Source organism: Primulina eburnea, chromosome 10 (assembly GCF_022965805.1).
Source record: "Primulina eburnea isolate SZY01 chromosome 10, ASM2296580v1, whole genome shotgun sequence".
Classification (NCBI taxonomy): domain Eukaryota; kingdom Viridiplantae; phylum Streptophyta; class Magnoliopsida; order Lamiales; family Gesneriaceae; genus Primulina; species Primulina eburnea.
In genome coordinates this window covers 6,904,426-6,927,244 of record NC_133110.1, presented here as the reverse complement: position 1 = coordinate 6,927,244, position 22,819 = coordinate 6,904,426, and the positions used below count along the sequence as shown (strand labels likewise).

Here is a 22,819-nt window from a genome sequence, read left to right as displayed (position 1 = left end):
TTCACAATAAGAAGTAATATTCTTAACATAAAAAGTAATACTTTTTCATGAGTGGTCCAAATAAGAGATCCGTCTCACAAATACGACCCATGAGATCGTCTCACCCAAGTTTTTGTCTGATCGGTTGACATATGGTTTAACTAGAAGACATTTCAAACAATTTTATTTAAAAGCGAACTGAAAATCTTTCAAATGAAGGGGAAAAATAGATGTAAATAGCTATCTGAAACAAAAGTTTTTGAAATTTTTTCATAAATTGTTCTTCATGGATCTTGATTTTCTGAACAAAATCGATTCATGATTTTGTTACACTACCTATACATTATGTTTCTTGGTGGATGAGGATTGTTGTATAAATTTTTCGGAATTTTTTGTGACATTGTACTCTTTTTCACTATTTTTATTCTTTTTCAAACCTACTATTTTATATTTTTATTTAATATATATATATATATATATATATTGTTTTTTTTCATTTTATTTATTTATGTTATATTATTTTAAAAACATATTTTATATATTTGTAGAGTTCAATATAAATTTTATTTGTAGGATAATAAAATTCATTTCATTATTAAATTATTATTATTATTATTATTATTTATAAAGCATTTTTATTTATTTCATTATAATCATTTTGGACATTAAAGTAGATTAATATGTAGGACAAATTATTTATACATATGTCAAATCTAAACAGTTGTATTTATTTATTATTATTAAATTCAAATTCATTACTTAAATTTTGACTAAACACATCAAAATTTTTAGGATGTTACAATAATGAACCAAACTCTCAATAAACAAACATATCATGACTATGACATCACCCTACCTAAATATATATTATATATAGATAAATAGATATATACATATGTGATTTATATATATCATGACTAAGACATCCAATTATTTGTGGTTACTACTCACCAAAGATAATTTTCTAGAGTATTCATACTCAATTAAATAATTATAGATATATATGGGGTGGTTCATGAACAATATTTTCCAATGATAATCGCTACCACGCCACCGCATCACTCCCCCACAACTTGATCTCCCACCTTTGAAATAGTAAAAATACATATAACTTCGATTCAAACGGGATCAGTTTTCACTTTACTATCTAAATGTAATACACAAATTTTGTAAATGATAGATATAGATAAAGTCCATGGATTTTTATAAAATAGATAATAAGATATCTTGATAGATTCTTGTGTATTTTATTAGAAAGATTTTTACAAAACATTGAGTGTACATCTGAAGTGGATGGATACAAGGCAGACTCGGTGGCGTTAAGGAAGATTGTTACCGAAACTTATAATAATTCTTCAACGGCAGAATGGTCGTTTCCTTAAAGCAAAGATCACTCTGGTAAATAAATGGCACTTTGCATCATCACACAACACAAATACAGGTTTCTTCCTTCATTAATCTGGCTTGGACTCTGATCTACAGCCTGCAGGTATGTTTTCAAGTGATCGTCTTTAATTTTTCCCAACTGGATCTCCTTCTCTCACCAGATCATTCATCGCCTTCTGGTTCTTTATAAGTAAAATGCGCAAGAGTTTGTAGGTTCTATACTGCATATTCTAAGAATATGTGCCAGATGTTTTTTGTCTTATGGATTTTGATTCAAAAAATTTGGATTCTTTAATGGTTGTCTTTGAGACCTGATTGATATACTAATATCTCTTATCATTTCTTGACTTGGTTATTTGGATTCTTATTTTATGTCTTTTTTTTCCCAATTGGGTAGTATTTTTACACTCATATGTATTGTTTATATATGACAAAGCTCTATGAAAATGGTTGGGTTTCATTCGACCTTATCCTTTTGGGGCGTTGACTTCCACATCTAGAAGTATATGTTGTCTCTTTGGATTTGTTTTGTTTGTCCTCTATTGATAGATTCACCTCCACGTTGGGGGTTACAGTTGCAGTTAATTTATGTCTAGTTTCTTTTAGGCTTACATTGCTTGTGTGAAATCCTAAAATTCTAAAAACATCTCATGAAAAAAAAATTTATTTCCCATTCTTTCTAATTGTTTCCAAATATGAGCACAAACACTTGTCCGTACGTGTTTTAATGTGTATATGTGCTCAAGATTTGAAAACACATGGGATTAATAGTATGAAGAGGATTTTTATTTTATATACATGCCAAGTTTCTTGTCAAATATATCTATCTACTAAGTATATATGTGTGTCTGTATAGATATGTATTCATGTTTCAAAACAATGCATCAAATTAAAAACAAAGGATTCGGTTGCTTCAAGTTGCATAACTTATCAGCCAAAGAAAGCTAAAAGGCCTTTTCAGTGGTGAGGGAGTTAGTTATTTTGTTTAAACCTTTTTTCTGTTTTTGAAAACATACAAGCTATCAGAAAATACAACTAAATTTGATAATATTTCATCACCATTTCATGGCATATGCGATAAGGATTCGAACTTTATTTCCAGCTTAAATAGGGGGCCAATAATCGAAAGTAGTACTGAGGAAGGGATGGACCCGAGTCGCACTTCCTATGCTACCCTACTTTTCATGATTATTGGATTCTGCATAGCTTGTCAGTGTTGTTCTAGTGGAATTGATGTAAAACAGACGGCATCGTTGTTCGTTAACGCTTCTGAAAAGTCACTTCGACAAATACCTCGTACCATGTTTGGTATATCATTCGAGGTTAGTTTTATAATGTTTGTTCAGCGTGTGTCCTTTGGTTTGTTCAGTCAAAACACCAGAAATTTTTTGCAGGAGATCAATCATTCTGGGACTGGAGGACTGTGGGGAGAGCTAGTCAATAACCGAGGTTCGTCCGATTTTTCTTTAATTTCCAAAATGTTCGGAATTTTCTTGGTGCTAATATTTTCGAACTATGAATTCTCACAGCTTTAATATATATATGCACTCAGGTTTCGAGGCCGGAGGCCAGAATACTCCATCAAACTTTAATCCTTGGACGATCCTGGGGAATGAGTCGTTGTTACATGTTTCAACAGACCGTTCATCCTGCTTCGACAGAAATAAGGTTGCACTTCGAATGGAGATTTTGTGTGACATTCGTGGTGACAATATATGTCCAGCACGAGGAGTTGGCATATATAATCCTGGATTCTGGGGAATGGTAAGAATATTTTTTCCTGGAGTTATTAGTGTTTCCATTCGAAGAACGAGTGTTTTCCATTATACCAAAAAATATAGCTGATGATAACAATGAAATTGAGATCGTTTAGATCATATAACAGCTTTTTCATTATTTCACATGCAAGAAAACATAATTAAGTTTCGTTGGCTGCAATTTTTTGCTGATATATCTGCATTGTACGTATCTATCTTCTGGAAAGATGCGATCATGCGAAGGTTCACTGCATTTCTTGTTTGATCTAAATAAAATGTTTCTGGATTTGTGGATGAATTGCTCGTTCCTATTTTCTTGCAGAATATAGAAGAAGGAAAGACATATAAAGTGACGCTATATATTAGTTCATCGCGACCAACTGAAATATCTGTATCATTTATCGGTTCAAAAGGACAACAGATATTAGCCACGGGAAATATAAAGTATGCATCTGTTGTAGTACCTTTTGTGTAGATTTTAAGCAATTTTAAGAAATTAATTGATGCTTTCATGTCACAAATTTGTAAATATTTGTTCTTAACTGATGAATCAGCACTGGTGATGTCACAAACTGGACAAAAAAGGAGATCTTCTTGGTAGCACAGGGAACAGATCGTAACTCAAGATTGCAGTTTACGACAAGAAAAAAGGGTATTGTATGGTTTGATCAAGTGTCAGCTATGCCTTTAAGCACACATAAGGTATGAGACTTTTAGCCAAAAAACATGTTAATATCTAAATAGTAACCGGTTTCATATGTTTATATTTAGATGTTCTGCTTATGGTACCGAAGTAATGGCCTCGTGCAAAGTCTTGTTCACTCAGAAATTGTTCGCATATTTGGTCACACACATTCTTTTGCTTGAAGACTTCTATATTTTTTGTCCTTGACATTGTTTGATAGTAGGAAAAAAGATTGCAGTTTGTGTGACTGAGATCTTTAAGGAAACTCATGGTGTAGGAACATGGATTCCGAGCCGATCTTTTCAACATGCTTGTGGACTTGAAGCCGGGTTTTATCAGATTTCCAGGTGAAATATTTGACTTACATTGCTCCATCCTAAATTATCCAATGTGAGCACTCTTCATTGCTATATTTAGTATCTGCTATTGTGGCTGGAGAACCAAAAGCTCTATCACAGGGTTGTTTCTTTGGCCCTTCTTGTAATTTAAGTATATGCAGTTATCTGCTTGGTACCCGTAAATGTTCATGTATATGCATTAAAATTTTGATGCCGCGTATTGTTAATTTTAACATCCTTAGCAACATTACCTTGTCTGTATCTTTTTCCCTTAACTAAGCATTCATTTGACTCGGCTCTTTTCAGGGGGTTCCTTTGTCGAAGGAAAATGGTTAGCCAATGCATTTCGATGGAAAGAAACCATCGGACCATGGGAAGAGAGACCGGGGCATTTTGGAGATGTTTGGCAGTATTGGACTGATGATGGGCTCGGTTTTTTTGAGTATCTCCAAGTAATATGTAGTATTAGTTAGCATGCTTTTAACTTCTTTCGAATTTCAATCATATCTCACATGCATACCCTTATTCATATTCTGTAGCTCGCAGAAGATTTAGGTGCACTACCGGTTTGGGTGTTCAATAATGGTACTGACCAAATACACCTCAGTGATTATGTGTTCGGTTTTCGAATATTTCTGTTACTTATGCTCTTTCTTTTCTTTCCATAGGAATCAGTCTTAATGATCAAGTTGACACTTCCCTCATTTTACCTTTTGTGCAAGTATGTTTTTTTATAATTCTGTCTTTATATAATCGTTAATTAAAAAATTTGAACTTGGTCTGAACCATCAAGATTTTTATTTATAAATCATTGATTTTGCGAACTTGAATGCCTTTGCAGGACATCCTGGATGCTATTGAATTTGCTCGAGGAGACTCCAAGTCTAAGTGGGGTTCTGTTCGAGTTGCAATGGGACACACAGAGCCGTTTGATTTACGATACGTCGCTGTTGGAAATCAAGATTGTGGAAGCAAGAATTATCGAGGTATACATCTGTTTGTAGAGTAAAATAATTTCAGGTTTTTGACATGCTATTTTCTTATGCTATAAACTGTAAGATCTGCAATTACTTACTGTATTGCTACACAAGTTCAGGAAATTACAATAAGTTCTACAATGCGATAAAACAAATCTATCCAGATATCAAGATTATCTCGAACTGTGATGGCTCATATCAGCAGCTGGATCACCCAGCAGATTTGTACGATTTTCATGTACGAATCTCAGATTTGACATATAAATCCTTGCGTAATATTGGCAGAACTGTCTTCTTTCTTAGTATTCTTGTATCATGTGTTTAGGTGTACACGAATGCGAATACTATGTATTCGATGGCTCACAACTTTGATCACACCTCACGTCGTGGCCCAAAGGTGTTTGGCAAATTGTTCATTTACTTATTTTTGTTTGGAGAAATGCCTAAATATTTCATCTGATAAATGAATTATCAGGCTTTTGTGAGTGAGTACGCAGTGACTGGAAATGATGCAGGAAGGGGAAATCTTTTAAAGGCACTTGCTGAGGCTGGTTTTCTTATTGGTCTAGAGACAAATAGGTACTAAATTTGAAATTTGAAGTCCCTTCAGCAGAAATTCATTGTCACGTGTTTGTTGAGTCGTCGTACCACCGGGATTGTGAAATCATAGAACACGAGTTTTCTCTAACACATCGAACGTTAACTGAAAGCAAGTTGCCTTTGCTGTTGCCGAAATCAGATGTAATATGGTGCACATAGTTCAGCTAAAGTCTGTAACTTGCTCTAAGTTTTCTTTCTTGTCCAATTGACTCACAAGTCACAATCTTCTTTCTTTACGAAGGTAGGATGGACACAAGAAATTACTGATTTTATTGCTTTGTTGCAGCGATGTCGTTGAAATGGCAAGCAATGCACCTTTGTTTGTTAACGCCAATGATTGGAGGTATGTTTCATATAAACCCTTTATGCAGAACATGTGGTTTTCCTCTGCATATTAGTTTTCTTGAACGAACCGCGCGATACTGTGTTGTTTCAGTTTCAATCCAGATGCTATAGTATTTGATTCTTCAGAGGCATATGGAACTCCAAGTTATTGGATGCAACATTTCTTCAAAGAATCAAATGGTGCCATTCTACTTGATTCCAAACTGCAAGCCGACCCATCAACCTCTATAGTCACATCTGCTATTTCTTGGAATGATTCAGACAAAAACAAAAGTTATGTGAGGATAAAGGTATGAATATTTTCTTGAAATTGCATTGGCTCTTGAAAAGTCTTTGCAAGAAACTGAGAAAAAGAAACTCGTGAATGTATACATTGGCGAATCATATGATACTATCTTGTCACACACTGAGCCCATAAGGCAGAAATCTAGAATCCGTTAAAAAAGATTTATCGCACGTTTGAATTGAGTGTATGTTGATAGTACAAACAAGTGGGGTCTCTCAGTATCTCGTCACCCTCGGAGGCTTCGGATTCGAATCTAGAGGATGCTAGACAAAGAAAAATGTGGATGTTGTTATCAACTATTTGACATATACCCTTATTTTGTGAAAATAATTATCCCGGATTAACTATGTTCACATCCGATTCATAAATTGTTACTCATCGTGAAATATAACATCTATTCGCGATTTTAATAGAAATATGGCATGGTTTTTGGGTTATGTTATGAATGGAAGTCTCTTGTGCAGGTTGTGAACTTAGGTAGCAACAAATTGCCTCTCAAGATTTCAGTTAATGGGGTGGGAAAGAATTCATTTGAATCAAAAGGGTCCCAAATGACGATTTTGACATCCACCAATGTGAAGGATGAAAATTCTTTCAGTGAGCCTAAAAAGGTATATCTATCGACTATTTTTAGTCTATGTGTTTTTTTTTATAAAATAATTTAGTGATTAATGTTTTTTTAACCAAAAAGTAATTAATGTGAATTGAACTCGTATGTGGTAACAATGCATATATGAGCACCAAAATTTATAAATCATTAGCGCCGCAGAAAATTTATGGAGTGTTTAGAAATCGAACCAAACTATAAAACCAACTAAATCGCATAGTTTGGATTGGTTTTTAGTCAATCATGATTTGTATTAATTTTTTTAAAATCTACCAAATCGATTGCATTAATGTAATGTTGACTTAGTGTTATTTTTCTTGGATATAAAATATTTTATTTGATTTTTTAGTTTGTAGTATATTTTTACACAGTCCAATGACATTAAAAATCTACTTATTGCATATTTTAGCTCAAATAAACTTCAGTAGAACATTAAAAGTTTAATTTCTTTTATAAGTTACAAAATTTTGTAACCTGCATAAGTATTTTAATTTATAGTATTTTAGTTATATTCATTCGAGTCTATAATCAAATATATGTTAACTCAACTTTTATCAAGTCTCATTTGTTACCACTTGAACACTCTTAAGAATTTTCAATATACTCTCCCATCTCATGTATAAAAGGAGTAGGGTTTTTGTGATATGGTTTCACGAATCTTGATCTGTGAGACGGGTCAACACTACCGATATTTTAAATAAAAAGTAATACTCTTAGCATAAAAAGTAATATTTTTTCATGGATGACCCAAATAAGATATATGTCTCATAAAATACGACACATGAGACCGTCTCATACAAGCTTTTGTCATATAAAGATTGCATTATTTTTTTCCATTCATATCAAATATGTAACTTAATGTCTATGTTTAATATTATTTTAAATATATCAGCTATTTCTCATCAAGCTTTTATTTCTATATATAAATAAGGGTAAATAGAAATTTTTTTGTTGAATTTGTTTTTCCAATAATTTTTAAAATCTGTATGAAAATACTAATAAAACCATATATATTGGATGGATGAGGTACTTATGTAGTTGTTCGCCTACGTATTACGAATGATTCTAACCATAATCTACTGGTTCTTAATTCTGAAATAATCATTGAAATATTATCAGCTCTTTGATATATATTATTGTTTATGCAGGTGGCACCAATTACAATTCCACTTAAAAATGTTGGCAACAATATGAATGTCGTGTTGCCTCCATATTCTTTAACTTCAATTAACTTGTTGAAAAAACCAAATTCTATATGTCTTGTAGGATCCGATACTGCTGAAAAAACTATGTAGTTTCTCATTTTAATCATTGCCATTATGGATGTATTTTTTTAAAAGAGATAAAAATATATATTTGTAAATCACTGTGTTTCTGCTAACAAGATTATGCTAAAAAGATTTTTAAATTGCAAAACTATATATATATATATATATAAATATATATATATATATATATATATATATATATATATACACACACACAAATCAATTGTGATTATTTATGTGTCTAGCTTAGGTAATAGTCACTTATTGTACGTAATGAAATATATCAAAATTGTATATCTATTATACGAGTGTCATATTAAAAGTTGATCTTAGTGACGGACATATGAATGAACATGATTAATACGAAGCATATCAAATAAATAAATAAATATATATATATATATATATATATATATATATATATATAATCCATTATATATATTCAATAAAAATCCATTATATATATTCAATAAAAACTCCATTTTTTTGTTTTCCTTCTATTTTCTTTCATCGTTTTCTCCGCTGCAAAATTGTGTACGAGGATTTTGGTTTGTCTGCGAGTCTGTAGTCAAAACCATTTCCATAGTATGACTTGACCACATTTTCGTACCCCCACACTACCCCACCCTCCACCCACCACCTCAAAGATGTAAAAAGCAGGCCCCACCACCATTAATACACGGCCATCTTCCATTTCCCTCCTCCCTTCTTCTTCCCAAGCTTCCATTTTTCGTGTGATACCAGCACTTTCCGGCTCGATCTTGCCCATTTCACAGCGCCAAGTACTGACACCGAAACGATGAACCGAGATTACCTGCGTTTTTTCCGAGGTGATGACGATTTGAGGCCCACCAGAAATTCCATAGCCACCTCACTCACACCCCCTTTTGCAAGAATAGCCACCGATTCTGACCAGCATAGGATCTTGGTTGATAGTGAACAAGAAATTTACAGTATTGATGACGATTGTGAGGAGGATGATTTAGCAGCTCAAATTGGCAGGGATTGTGGCTACTCAAAACCCTTTCTGTTTCTTGATATGATATGGAATCTGGCATTTGTTCTGGTCTCTGCCTTTGTGATTTTAACCACCATGCAAGAGAGGCCTTCCACTCCTTTGAGGCTGTGGATTAGTGGGTATGCTTTGCAATGCATTCTGCACATGGGGTTTGTGTGGGCTGAGTATCAAAGGCGGAGTATTGATGATGATTTTGAAGGTTTTCAAGATTATAATTTTTATGGGGTGTTCTCTTCTCTCTGTCACAACAGGTAAAATTTTAGTTAAAAAAAAAAAATTAGTTCAGTGGTGTTTTTTTTCTCAAGGCAGTTTGGGGCTTTGAAATGGACAACGACCTTTTGGTTTATGTATGAATGATTTTTTTGACTGGTTCTTATTATTAGATTAAGAGTTTGTTGATGTTTTGTTATCCCTGATGCAATCATGACATTGCTAGAGGCCTATATTGACTTATTTTTGCGTTTCTGTTATGTAAAGTTCTTTTTTTTTGGGGATATATGTTATGTAAAGTTCTGTCTGTTAGGAGTTAGTGGTATTATTATAGATGAAAGACATTTAATTTTGTATATATTAATCATTGACTATATGGCAATGCATATAATAAATGCTAATATAATCCATTTATAACCTCTGTATTTATCTACGATGAATAGAATAGAGTGGAAGCCAATTTATTATAATTTTATCTGGGTAGGATTGAGGTTTTGGGGATGATTCCCTAAACAGATTTAAGGTTGGATTTCTTGTATTTCTAGAAAAAATCTTGTGATAGATGTACTGTAAAATGAGATGGGACTGGATACAACATGATCATATCACCAAATCAGAATAAGTGGCATCTGTCTAAGGAAATTTGGTAGTGAGTTTGCTGATATGGTTTAGGATAATTAGGCCAAGTTCATTTGGTGCACGTGTATCAGAATCGTAGTAACAAAATTGAGTTTGTAGTTGAGATAAAATCTTAAGGCGGATGTGTTGTTGATCGAGGAACAGATAAACATGAATGTAGCACCAACTTGGTTTAAGGGTCATCCGTGAAAAATTTGCCGGAACTTGGGGTTTAGCTATTTTAACCAAAGGTCCTAGCAAAATTGACGGAGCTAAATTTTCTGATGAAGAAAGACATTAAAATGACATGACTTTAGAAATGGCATTATTTGACAAAGAGAAACAATCAATATGAACAACCGATCCCAATATCTTTCCACAGGATATTCCAAAAGTTGGAGTCCGTCAATACTGTTCTTTCGTCAATCTGGTGGGTCTTTGGATTCTATTGGATAGTGATGGGAGGCCAGCTGCTTCTGCAAGATTCTCCACGTCTATACTGGTAATTACCATACTTGTACATTTCAAAAATACAAAAAAATTATGCATAAATTATTGATATCCATCGCCCTGTGAAATGGATGCTCTAAACTGCAGGCTATCGGTAGTGTTTTTAGCATTCGATGTGTTCTTTCTGATCTTCTGCATTGTGGTGGCTTGTATTGTTTTTCTTGTGCTGTTCTGTTGCTTTCCGATCTTAGCTACAGTTGCTTACGCAATGTCTATTGGGGATGGGGCCTCGGAAAATGATATCAAATCTCTACCAAAATATTTATTTCGCCACCAAAATCACACGTTCGAAAATGAAAGGAAACAAGTTCAGTTAACACCACTGTCAAGCCACAGCAATTCCATGGCTGAGCTTTTTCTTCCTCCAGAGGATTCTGTAAGTATCCCCTCTCTTCTAAGCTGTCCCCTGAACGAAAAAAATTTCAAATTTTATATAAAAATATTTTTAAAAATAAAAATCCAGAAACCCTTTGCTAGAAAAGCAACAACTATCCTTGCAGTTTTGTGTGATTGTTTGTACAATTATATAAATGACAGTGATATTGGCCAACACTCTCTCGTATGATTAGAATCGAAGCTTAGATCATGTGTTCGATTATCATGAATTTCAAATTTGAATGGTTATTTCATACTTTGAGTATCCGATGCCTTGTGTTTTGGGCTTTGTTTTTATTCAAAATTTAGTCGTTGAATTCATATTATAGCCGATCACATAAATATTTTTATTCTTGTGAGGTCTTAATCACTCATCATAACAAGTATGTGACTATTTCTACCATGTAGGAATGCTGCATATGCCTATACAAATATATAGATGGGGTGGAGTTATGTTCACTTCCCTGCAACCATCATTTCCACCATAAATGCATTGCTAAATGGCTCCGTGTCAACGCGACGTGCCCTCTCTGCAAACTTAACATTCTTCGGGGCGACATGTTGGTCTGACCGGTTCCTAACTGGATTTCATAAAGCATAGAGACGAATAGGTCTTACAACAGCAGGAAATGATCGAGAATCATTAACCATTTGCCTCTCTTTCTTGCAAAACGTACAGTTCAAATGCATATCAAATCATCTTAAGCAGAATCTAACTTTCTTGTATTTTTCTTTTTAGATGTATCACTTGAGTGGGGTGGCGTACTTTGACTTTAATATGTAGCTTGATTTTGATATATTGGAAGTGATATTTTAATAATTTGGAATGGTTGATGCTGACTCGGGACTTGTAAACGAACCGAGCTAGTTGGTGAGTTTTTCGAGCTGCCTCGAAAAAATATTTGATTTGTATTTGAGCTTATCGAATTCGAGCTGAATTTGAACATGTTCGAATTTTTTCCGTGTCGAATTCGAGTCTAAATTATTTTATACGATAGTTCGCGAGCCGCTCGAAAGTCGTAATATTTTATTAATATAATATTATAAATAAATTTTGAGCATTTCGAGTGCTTATTTTCGAACAGTTAACGAATATGTTCGAGTCTTTCGAGCTGAACTTGGACTCGAGCTTTAATTCGAGTTTGCAAGGAGGCAATATGGATTAAAAGGTTATTGGAGGAGATCGAGCACAGACAAGAGAATGTTCTTTTGTTTTGTGACAGTCAAAGTGCCCTGCACATCGCAAGGAATTCAGCCTTTCATTTCAGGACTAAACACATTGGAGTTCAACACTTTGTATTGAAGTAAAAGAAGAAGTAAGTGTGGATATGCAGAAAATTCATACAAAAGATAACATAGATGATTTTCTGACCAAGCCAGTGAACACTGATAGTTTGAATGGTGTATATCCTTAAATGGTCTAGCGGAAACGTAAGCAGCAGGGAATGACAAGATCGAAAAGATGTGTAGAGATGTGTTTGATTCTTAATCAAATCTCCAAGTGGAGATATGTCAGTAGATAATGACAATGCTTTAAATACATTTGTCATTTAATCAACAAATATTGGCCGGTAGCATTCAACAAATGTTTGTCGGTACTTGTCAAAACGAGCTGCAGCAGAATTTGAAGATGGAAGACGCACTTTCTATTTGAGTTTTCCCTCATTTTATAGCATTAAGTGCTTAGTTCTATAATATTTTTGAGGTGTTTGTTCTTCTGTATTAAAGAGTGTTTATTCTCTTTGAAAACACAGTGAGTGGATTGTACACCATAAAATATTATAGTGGAATTCTTTTCATCTTGTCCGTGGTTTTTACCCTATTAATTTTTAGGGGTTTTCCACGTAAATCTCGATGTCCAATTTATTCTTTATTTTCATTTTTATTATCTCAAATTACCGCACCTCATACCAACAATTTATAGTTCAGGTGTTAAATTTTACATTGAGCTTGATTGTGTTAAATTATGTTCTTGAGTCAAACTGGAATCCAGATTAGTTTGTTCACAATGTAAGCTCTTTATGACTAGCTAGTATTTGAAACCAAATACGAACGAGCACAAGCCGTATTCTTAATCAAGTTCAATAAAGAATTTGAAGCAAATGAGAAGAAATCGATTTATTATTTTAAATTCAAGCAGGCTAAAATGTTTCAACTCGAAATTTAAAATGAAAACGAAAGAAATATTAACCTGGACACAATTTCCTTTAGGCTTTATTCTCCTTGTACACAGTTAAGTGCACCATTTTCACATTGTTGAATTCAATCTTAGAGGCTACTAAAATAGAAATGAATTCCACCGTGTTAAAACTTGTCAAGACAAGAAACAGAATAGAAAGAGCAGAAATATTGTATATTTTAAAAACAACAAAAATAAAGCTAAAAAATAATTTATGCCAAGAAATCTTAGCAGGAAAATAAATAGAGATTAATCCATTTAATAAAACACATAAATAATGCCGTATCCCATCCATAAGCAACTTCAAAGGTGGAATGGAATTGGAAACTGATATCTTTAACGCAATGATAATCCATTAGACAAAAATATATTGATGAACTGCGATTATACAGTGAGCAGACAAAGTAATGAATAAACAGGTAAGTTATCATGAAACAAAGTTTACACGTTCTTGTTTTTCTTCAACTTCGAATGCGGCCATCGTCCCTTCTTCCTCAAATGGCGCTTCCTCAGAAGCCTCTTTCTCTTTAATCTGATTTTCTTTGCTATTTTCATTTTCATCTTCTGCTCAAGATTCATCTTAATTTTGGATTCCAATGGGAGATTCTCAACAGGCACAGTTTCATTTGTGTCCTTTGGAGTAGGAGAATCGGGAGCACTAGGTTCAGTTCCATCAATATCAGAAGATGCCTTAACAATCAATGCACCTCTGCTTTTCCAAACAAGAGGTGCTCGATTCGTGTGTCCAACAGACGGTTTTGGACGCTTATTGATGAAGTTGTTGCCCAAACTGAAGACTAGAAACAGAAAAACCAATGCCACATAATTCAGAAACATTGACAAATTCACCGGAAGACTAAGAGCCAGTTTGGATACAAAAAAAACTTTGTTTAAAAAAGTATTTTATCAAGCAAGGTTTTTAAAGAAAAATAGGAGCAGGTCAATGTTTAAAGACAGTAGCGGATAGAAGTTTTTTTTTAAGCTGCAGTTCAGCTACTTTTCGGACTTGTCACTTTGAAAACTTTTCTTTTTCAAATAAAATACAAACAGAAACTTTCTTTTAGAAAAAAAAGCTTTCTAAAGGCTGTAAAAGTCCCTGCTCGACCCCCCCACCAGCTCCGTATCTTCCTCCGAGGCTACAAAATTACAAATGATATTTAACCACATTGCATTTGAAGGGTAAAACATTCCTCACTCAACCCTGCATAACATCACAGTACACAACTAAGCAACCTGTAATATATCTCCAACTCCAATTAGGCAATTACTTGTGTCCTTGGCTAAAAACTAGTTAAAATTAGTTTCTGATCAAATCTAAAAGTCTCGTTAAGGTTTGCGTACAACAATACTGCAAACCAAATTTGAATGCGGAACATATTGTAAGTCCACGTACCTTCAAAACAGACCTTTCTGTAAACATAAGATGTGGTTTATATGCTCCACATTGTCCAAATTTAATCGTTTTAAACCAGAAAATTGTATGGGTGGTACTAGGAATACAAGGAAAAATACATTTTTTTTTATCAATCTTGTTCAGAGCACAGAATTAAAAAATAGAAAAGAAGCAAAGAAAAAGGCCACTCATACCATAAACATCCCATTTTCTTTCTCTTGTAAATAATTTACAGAAGAAGAACGAGGCGCAATGACCACACACTACACGCGTCAAACAAAACCCAGAAATCATGCAAAAGAAAACTCAACTAGTCAAGAAATTCCATTTAAATCAACCTAAATCCAATATATCAATAAAAATCAAATTATTCAAGTAGCAAGATTCAGAGGGAAAAGTATTATAATACAAATTATTACTGTACAAAACATTAATACACTTACAAGGGTGAGCAACTGATGCTGAGGTCGAAGATGGAGAAGACGAAGTATAGAAGAGTGGACCGGTGAAATGGAGAGCCATATCACCTTCGTCACTGTTTCTTTCTTTCTCGATGAGTTTGGGATAAGCAATTTACAGGTTTTTATTTGATTTTTGTTGTTTCTTTATATTTTAATATTTATAAATTAAAAATAACGATTTTTCCCTTTTATTTATTTTAATAAATAAAGAAATTAAATAAATAAATAATCAGTGGAAATACTGACAAGAGGTTGTGCTGTTAGGATTTTTGTTTGAATTTTATTGAAAGTTTTTATTATATTAATTAAACCTATTTAATATATAAACAAATTAAGATAGTAACAGATTGAAAGTCAATTATGGAACCACTGGAAAATTTTTATTCAATTAACTCACGCTTGTTTTATCTATTATGCAATATTATAAATTATATATATCTTACAAAATATGCAATTTCCTTATTACCCTTGTATCCTTGTGTTTAAAAAGAAAAACTTGACAAAATAAATACCATATAACAAAAAAAAATTGTTCCAATTTTCACGAATTTAAACATAAAAAGGTCAAAACAACTTTCAAAAGCTACGCAAATTTTCAATTTCATATTCTCACCATATGCTTGAGTAAACCATTTCGACTACTTTTTCAAGCCTTGGGTAACAGGAAATTGAATAGAGGAACATCCACAACTTTTGTCGACAATTGCAAGTAAAATAACATGGTAAAATCTAAAAATCATCCTCAAATATAAATTTGAAGCTACAAAATCACATTATCAGAGAGCATATTTATGAAATATAAAATATTTAATTTTGCATTAAATGGAGATGCAAATCATTCACATAATGGTGAATAGAGAGAGGTGAATAGGAAACTATGGCACGAACCCAATCCACATTAAAATTTAACTACATTTCCAGTATACAAAGTATGATAGAAATGTAAAAACTTTGCCTCAAAAGAAAAGTATTTCCTTGCGTCTGTCATCGACATATAAGTTCACTGGTCAGAGGTTACATTATAACAAAAAACTTCAAAAAAAACAGAGAATTTGAAAATAGGCAAAATGCGACTCCCGATTCAAATAAATATCAACTTCGACAGAGGTCATGCATCCGAGACTTCTCACGACTGAATCGGCAGAAAAGATTGTACACATGTATTTTCAACAATAACATTCCTGGGACAGTTTCTACCAGCTTGAACTGAACACTTAAGAGGGCTCAAGACCGAGATGCGTATGACCTTCAGGAGGGATATGTGAAAAAAGCAATAGTCAGAGTAGATACTCCTTTTCCGAGTGCATTGCAATGTTTGCAAGATCAAGACCATAAGCTGATCGATGGATTCAAAACGATTTCAACAAGAAATCAAGTCTCTTTTTATCTATCAATTATCAAATACCTAATATCAACGCTAAGCAAAAAACATGATCTTCAGTGGCCAACAATAATAAAGAATGTGAAACCATGTCAGCATTTGTAGTAAATTATTTTTAGCATGCATTAATGACCGAATGGCCAGGGCATGTGATCTATCACAATTCACATGATATGTTTTTACAAACTCACTGTTCTCTCTTGCATTTTTTAAATATAGAACAACACTCATTAATCATACCAAATGATTACAGTAGAGGTCTTGTTTATGAATACAAACCAAGCCACCAGGGAGCAACTTGGTCAAAGTTCTATATTAGCTCGAGCACATACATTAGTGTTCTTCAAACAGCTCAGATTAGAATCAAAATTGTATATCTTCCATAGGTATATAATGTTATTTAAATTTACAGATCTTAATGCTATAGGTAAGCAAGCCAAGCTCGAGTATCAAAATACGCAAGTGCTTAGCTTTTCAACCTTGCTCGCTTATTTGAACTGTAGAATTATATATGATGTATTGCAGAAGTGCAGTAAAGAGTAGGGAATTGTAAAACTTCAAAAGCTTAATAAAGATCATACCTTAACTTGGGCGTTGTCATCGAAATATAAGAGGATAGGTGCAGCAATATCCAGTGCTCCAACTCTGCACAAGAATCTTCGTCAGCCAATATACTTCAGTCAAGATGGCAGAAATTGTCACACAACTAGAATAAAAGCGAACAGCAGGAGCATCTGACTTCCAATGATTTCATCATACAAACCTTAAAATGTTACAGAAAGCACGAGCATAAACTTCATGCAAAGAAAAGGGGACTAACCACTGAAAGCAATGGTCCCTGTTTGAACTTATTGTAGAACCCAAATGCCAATGGCTTTGGATTGTCCCCAGGACCTCTGATGAATCCACTGAATTAGCAAAAATACATATCCAAATAAGTTAATAACTAAAGTTCAATTACAAAAATCCAGAAAGTGTGCAACAAAACATGTCCTACATAACCATGCCAATGATAAAAGGAACATCATTATGATGTGACAAGTACCGAACAAATCCGCACTTACATCAATGATGTTGAAATTAAGGGTGTTCTTTTAACATCAAATAAAGCTACAAGTCCTTTGTATAACTCATCACCATCCACATATGATGCTGCCAATCGCTCTCCTGAGGCATCCCAAGCTATATTCTTAATAACTTGACTGCGGAAACGAAATATAAAAGAGAGAAAATCAACGAGATGTGTCATGAGTGACAAGCACAACCAACAATTCCTCAAAATAAGGATCTCTCTTGCTGGGGATATGAAATCGAAAGTGATCTTCTCACATAGAGATTTGCAAATCCTGACTAAAAAAGGTAATTTTTTCAATAAATAATAATTATACAGGACCAAAGATGCAGTACTTGAATGATAAATGCTAAAAATATATATTATCAGAGCAAAAAAAAGTTCTGGTAAAATTTTAATTAACTGACAACTTTCTTAAAAGCAATTAGTTGGTATGGCAACTGAATGGTTGTATATAAACTATAAAGCTGCTTTAATTGGTGTTAACAATCGAATAGGCAAAGTACATCTAACAACTACACTAAACAATACAGATATCTCTACCTGCCCGTCAAAGATTTTATTTCAGGCAGCTCAACGGGTATGAGGTGTGCATCTGAAGAAGACATCATTAAGAGTTACAATATGAATATGTTGACACTGAATTACATTCAAGCATCCATTAGCTTACATATGCCAAATTTAAACAAGTTAACATACATGAGACTCAAAATCCCATAAAGCTATAAATAACACAAGTACAAACAGAGAAACAACAGAACATTTCTGTGGTATAGTGCCTCGTGCATCCACAGGTTACTTAAGGGTCTGTGAAACATCAAAAGTTAATGTTCTCTAAAATAAAATATTTGATTAAGAAACAGAGTATTCCAGAAGTCGCTTTAAATCTTCCACTTCACCTTCGACACATCAGAAGATAACTTACATGCTACGAGTGTACAATTATTTGTGGCAAACTAGTTATTAGTGAACAACTGTCTCTGTCCCCGTTATCCTTAGAAAGGTTAAGTCAAATTCACAAAGACGTCGCAGACATATGAGATAATCGACAGGATAAAAATGAATACATACGAACAATGTCAAAAATCACATTATACACTAATTGTTCTCTGAGAAGACACCAGAAAGAACCACAGGGCATAGTCATCATCAACCATGCAGCATAATTAGCATCACATACAACTAGTTGTCATTCTAAGGTCCTCATATGTTAGTTTACAAGTCAAAAAACCATATCTCTTATTCACATCAGAAGGATGTTATTTAATAGAACTAGTTAAGTGTGGAGATACATGATATACCCAGCGATGGAGCTTTTGATGCAAAGTGAATGGAACCTAAAGTTGAAGATTCTGAAAAAGAAAGAAGTATCATACGCCCATCAGGATCCCACGTTGCACCCTATCATCAATTGATCCCAAGAACAATTAGAGAACATAATAAGATGAAGTCATACTTTAGCCCATAACAAGAGCAAAAAAGAAAAACACAGAAGTAATAACTCGGCTAAGGAAATAAATAAAAACATTAGAAGGCAGCAGAAACATGTATTAACAGCAAATTTTTCATTTTTATTTTTTCTATTAACACCTTCTCGGGTTCTCAGGAAGATCAGCTAAGGAACATTCAAACCAAGACAAAAGTTAAAAAAACACAGAAGACACGGAAAAGTAATAGGAAATGAATCATAATAATTGGTACATAATTTCATATTTCTTTATCAGCATTTCAGAGACCACCAAACACTCAAGCACAAATACCCCCTTTCAATCCTAAAAAAGAAGGCAGGTTATCAGTGAGCTGTTTTAGACCAACCATGAAATCTGCAAACATTATTCATGACGAGCAACACGGTTTTGAACTTGATACATCAAAATCTGTCCAACAAAATCACAAGAATACTTGAAATGGCAGGCAACACGCCAACACCTCGCATGCACTATGAACATGCTTGTCAAGGAAAAAATGCAGACTAAAAGATTGCATTCACCTGGCCTCCAAACCAAACAACATATATGAAGGGATGAAAGAACCATTACGGGACTCCATATTTTGATTTCTTTATACTAATAAGTAATAACTTAAAATGAGACTCAAGAAGTACAATCACAGATAAGAATAAGAGGGGAATATATCAACCGTGACATATCCATTCTTTGAGGACCATGGTTCTGATGTCCACGTGTTTGTTTCCCACAGATAAAATGTCCCATCACTGTAGAAAGTATATGGACACTCTTAACGTACACGTTTCAAAACATAGCGAGTTCATAAAGTCAACAGCATGCTTAAGAAATTTGGCATTATTCTACTGAATTTCAGTACAATTTTGCAGCAAAAAAATAATCCCCACACGGAGACCAACTCAGCATCGATATGCCTCCTAAACCTCGTCGGAAAGGAGTGCCCAGTCCTGTATAACATAAAGCAATAAAAATATAGCTGGAAATCAATACAGAAGTGGAAGTTATGGAGGAAAAAACCACATGTATGAAATTTGATAGATTACGGTTAGCAATATATTGGTTCGAAATCACAAACAGTAAAATTGATTACAGAAAATAATGAAAATTATGCATAAAAAAGAAATTTCATTGGGCTAGTTACTAGTAAAGTTGCAATCCATGAGCGAGGAGATAGATTTCATCATGCTTCATGTCAAGCGAATAAATTTTAATGATAGGCAGGCACCCATCCTTCTATTTAAAGTCTGCATTTACCTAAGCTGACACAGGTTTAAAATAGCACCCTCAAGTTATCTTTGAACATAACCATCCATAATCTAACAAATATAGATCTTTGTACACCAAATTTTAACAGGGCTAATGCCACCAAATCATATCGTCCTCCCCCGCAAACTGAGCAAATGTCGTGAGAAAGATCAATAAACAAGCACCCTGTAACTTCATATAACTTGCAGTTAATAATTAGTCGCTAAAAAGTATTAGCATTTTTAATGTCCAGACTGACACTCAGTCAGATGGGAGAGGTGCCATGGACAGTATTTTGATATTGATAAAGCTATATAATAATAAGAGACCAACCAACATACGTTGCCATTGAAATATTTTAGTTTGCATGAATGAGATAAGATGAAAAAATAACTAACCTTGTGCTACATCCCATATGGTGAAAGATGAATTATCAAATGCAGCTGATGCCAAATATGTAGAAATATGTCAAGAAAATTTTCAGATAACAAGGAGAACCACATTTTAGATCTGAACAGCAACTTCTCACGAATAATATTAGATGTAAACACAAAAGGTTCTGGGAAACAAGAAATACAATAGTCCAAAATTTTCAGCTTTCTAACATTAAACAGTAATAAATCAAACTACTAAATAAAAAAAAAATGGAAACTAGAAGCATAGATTCACATAGCCTACTTGCTGACAGAAAGAATGGAACAACTAACTAGACAACATATGTGAGCAGACGAGTGCAGGAGATTGCATTTTAGCTAACAACAAAAAATAACAGAACATATTGGAACATAAATAAAAATTAGAGATGATAGAAAGAACAGGTTATGTATCATTAATTAACCCATGAACTAAAGCGCATAACGTTTGGATATCTTCCATTAGGGCTCCATGCAAGCGCACTTATTTGTTCATTATCATCACTTCGAAGGAAATCCACTAGAGTCCATCTAGTGTTAGAACTTCTAGAAATGATGCTTGACGTCACCACAGATCTTACAGATGCGACATTACCAGGATAAGAAGCAGCCCAAATGCAAATGCCACCCCTATTCATTGAGTAATTCAAACAGCACCAAGTTAAAGCAATCAGCAAACCTAAAAAGGCAATTTACCAATTGCAATAAAAAAAATGGTCAATATACAAGTACGAACTTGCATGCAACAGAAAGTGTTTTCCCATCATTTGGTCTCCACTCAATAAATTTCACATCTTTTTGTGACTCGCTGGACAATACACAAGGAGACTTCCCATCTGATGAACATAAAATAAATGAAATCATCTTTCGAAATCAAGAAATGACATAAGACGGTCCAGCCATTTTAATTAAGATAGTGGTGATGTCATTTACCAGAATCATCATAATCGCAAATTGTCACCTGATGTGGTCCAGAAATGAATGCTAAAATACGCTTATGGCTGTGCCAACTTACAGCATGAAGATCAATATATTGTAGTAATTTTACCTGGAAAATACATAATTAAATTAAAAAGGTATTTTTACAAGTCATTAATCATATTATACAATCAAATCACACAGATGGCAATTCTGCCTCCAATGATTGCAAAAGCAGAAAACTTTTTTAGGTCTCGATCTCACATACGAAGACAAATCATTTTCCTCCAAAACACTCAGAAGTACTACCACCAACATATCTTGCTTTCACATTACCACTTTACAGAATCACATCCACCACATAAAGGTGCTTTCATCTAAAAATTCCAGATTACTAACATTCCTGCAACAAGAATATAATGCAAAAAACTAGAGCTACTAACTCACTCCATATAAAAACCTAATCAGCAACAGCACCAACGACAATACTGACAATACAGCAGAAAACCAAAATAAAAATAATAAAACAAGTATCAAACAGGATATTTACATCAGCCGGCTCAAAAAGGGGCTTTACAGAACCGCTCATCAGGGCCTGTACCACTGCAGATAGAATACCTATATTGCCTTGCCGTGGCAAAACATCTATCTGTTCAGCTTCGGTGCCCAAAATACTATCTGACTCAAATGGAACTGGACCAAATACAGTTCCCTGCAATCATATCAACCCATCAACGCTATAATCAAGTGAATCCACATTGCCCTTTTTATATTAAAAAAAAAGGTAAATTCACGTTAATTTTTCGAAAAATGGGTAAAACGAATGTATAGAGCGAGTACGAGAATTTCCCCGTAGGTCTCCCTGGCCTGATCATCGCTGAGATGGTCCGCAGTGACTGCATAATCAAGTCCAATTTAAAATAATTTGTAATCGAACACATTACGGAATCAAAGTAGCGTTATCAAAAGAAGGTTACAACTGATCGTTGGTTACCAAGTTCTCTGTTGATTTCGCCGATTGTGACCTTGCCTGGCTGAGGAAACGAAGGCATAGCTTGTTTGGGAAAAAATGGGAGAGAAATTAGGGTTTATATGTCTTCTCCTCCCACCAGGGTTTTAAATTTTAATCCATTTTATTTTATTTATTTATTATTTATTTTGCAAAAAAAATTAATTTTATTTTCGATTAAATACATATAACTTTGTTTTTGTTGAAAATAATAATTATTGAACGTTGAAAATAAAGAGTCGTAAACATTTGAATTTGAATGTTGAAAATAAGAGTCGTAAATATGGAAAAATAGTGTGTCATGATGTATATAATGAGATATT

At 33.7% G+C, this 22,819-nt stretch overlaps 4 protein-coding genes across 7 annotated transcripts; 2 read left to right on the top strand and 2 right to left on the bottom strand.

The window, feature by feature from the left end:
* Positions 1–1,172: 1,172 nt before the first annotated feature.
* LOC140802967 (alpha-L-arabinofuranosidase 1-like) lies at positions 1,173–8,283 on the top strand. The gene is made up of 17 exons (XM_073158603.1): positions 1,173–2,687; positions 2,760–2,814; positions 2,918–3,129; positions 3,445–3,566; positions 3,677–3,824; positions 4,085–4,154; positions 4,452–4,597; positions 4,685–4,730; positions 4,814–4,866; positions 4,987–5,131; positions 5,242–5,360; positions 5,448–5,519; positions 5,598–5,701; positions 6,009–6,065; positions 6,159–6,357; positions 6,818–6,964; positions 8,109–8,283. The coding sequence occupies exons 1-17, from the start codon at positions 2,511–2,513 to the stop codon at positions 8,253–8,255; spliced, it is 2,019 nt and encodes a 672-aa protein (XP_073014704.1). The 5' UTR covers positions 1,173–2,510; the 3' UTR covers positions 8,256–8,283.
* Positions 8,284–8,751: 468 nt separating this feature from the next.
* LOC140802966 (E3 ubiquitin protein ligase RIE1-like) lies at positions 8,752–11,756 on the top strand. The gene is made up of 4 exons (XM_073158602.1): positions 8,752–9,497; positions 10,457–10,576; positions 10,672–10,960; positions 11,368–11,756. Exons 1-4 carry the CDS (start codon positions 9,028–9,030, stop codon positions 11,527–11,529), a joined length of 1,041 nt encoding a protein of 346 aa, XP_073014703.1. The 5' UTR covers positions 8,752–9,027; the 3' UTR covers positions 11,530–11,756.
* A 1,697-nt stretch (positions 11,757–13,453) lies between these two features.
* On the bottom strand, positions 13,454–15,112 carry LOC140803634 (large ribosomal subunit protein cL37). The gene is made up of 2 exons (XM_073159539.1): positions 14,975–15,112; positions 13,454–13,935 (listed from the first exon to the last, which is right to left on the bottom strand). Exons 1-2 carry the CDS (start codon positions 15,051–15,053, stop codon positions 13,580–13,582), a joined length of 435 nt encoding a protein of 144 aa, XP_073015640.1. The 5' UTR covers positions 15,054–15,112; the 3' UTR covers positions 13,454–13,579.
* A 748-nt stretch (positions 15,113–15,860) lies between these two features.
* LOC140802965 (aladin) lies at positions 15,861–22,609 on the bottom strand. Of its 4 annotated transcripts, none has more exons than XM_073158598.1 (15): positions 22,482–22,609; positions 22,328–22,383; positions 22,038–22,199; positions 21,503–21,617; positions 21,306–21,405; positions 21,026–21,199; positions 20,555–20,613; positions 19,771–19,858; positions 19,585–19,660; positions 18,738–18,846; positions 17,989–18,040; positions 17,438–17,575; positions 17,194–17,281; positions 16,955–17,018; positions 15,861–16,379 (listed from the first exon to the last, which is right to left on the bottom strand). In XM_073158598.1, the coding sequence occupies exons 1-14, from the start codon at positions 22,537–22,539 to the stop codon at positions 16,971–16,973; spliced, it is 1,323 nt and encodes a 440-aa protein (XP_073014699.1). In that variant the 5' UTR covers positions 22,540–22,609; the 3' UTR covers positions 15,861–16,379; positions 16,955–16,970. The 4 variants fall into 4 exon arrangements, with proteins under 4 accessions (XP_073014699.1, XP_073014701.1, XP_073014700.1 ...); XM_073158600.1 differs by having other exon boundaries at positions 15,861–16,328; XM_073158599.1 differs by having other exon boundaries at positions 15,861–16,238.
* Between the last annotated feature and the right edge of the window lie 210 nt (positions 22,610–22,819).

Coding starts and splice junctions, on each gene's coding strand:
- LOC140802967 (XM_073158603.1), top strand. CDS start 2,511: ATGGACCCGAGTCGCACTTCCTATGCTACCCTACTTTTCATGATTATT. Junction 4,867..4,986: donor TCATTTTACCTTTTGTGCAA/GTATGTTTTTTT, acceptor ATGCCTTTGCAG/GACATCCTGGATGCTATTGA. Junction 5,361..5,447: donor CAGATTTGTACGATTTTCAT/GTACGAATCTCA, acceptor TCATGTGTTTAG/GTGTACACGAATGCGAATAC.
- LOC140802966 (XM_073158602.1), top strand. CDS start 9,028: ATGAACCGAGATTACCTGCGTTTTTTCCGAGGTGATGACGATTTGAGG. Junction 9,498..10,456: donor TCTTCTCTCTGTCACAACAG/GTAAAATTTTAG, acceptor ATCTTTCCACAG/GATATTCCAAAAGTTGGAGT. Junction 10,961..11,367: donor TTCTTCCTCCAGAGGATTCT/GTAAGTATCCCC, acceptor TCTACCATGTAG/GAATGCTGCATATGCCTATA.
- LOC140803634 (XM_073159539.1), bottom strand. CDS start 15,053: ATGGCTCTCCATTTCACCGGTCCACTCTTCTATACTTCGTCTTCTCCA. Junction 13,936..14,974: donor AGCATCAGTTGCTCACCCTT/GTAAGTGTATTA, acceptor TTCTGTTTCTAG/TCTTCAGTTTGGGCAACAAC.
- LOC140802965 (XM_073158598.1), bottom strand. CDS start 22,539: ATGCCTTCGTTTCCTCAGCCAGGCAAGGTCACAATCGGCGAAATCAAC. Junction 19,661..19,770: donor TATTTTTTTGCTGCAAAATT/GTACTGAAATTC, acceptor TACTTTCTACAG/TGATGGGACATTTTATCTGT. Junction 17,282..17,437: donor TTAATTTCAACATCATTGAT/GTAAGTGCGGAT, acceptor TTGCTAATTCAG/TGGATTCATCAGAGGTCCTG.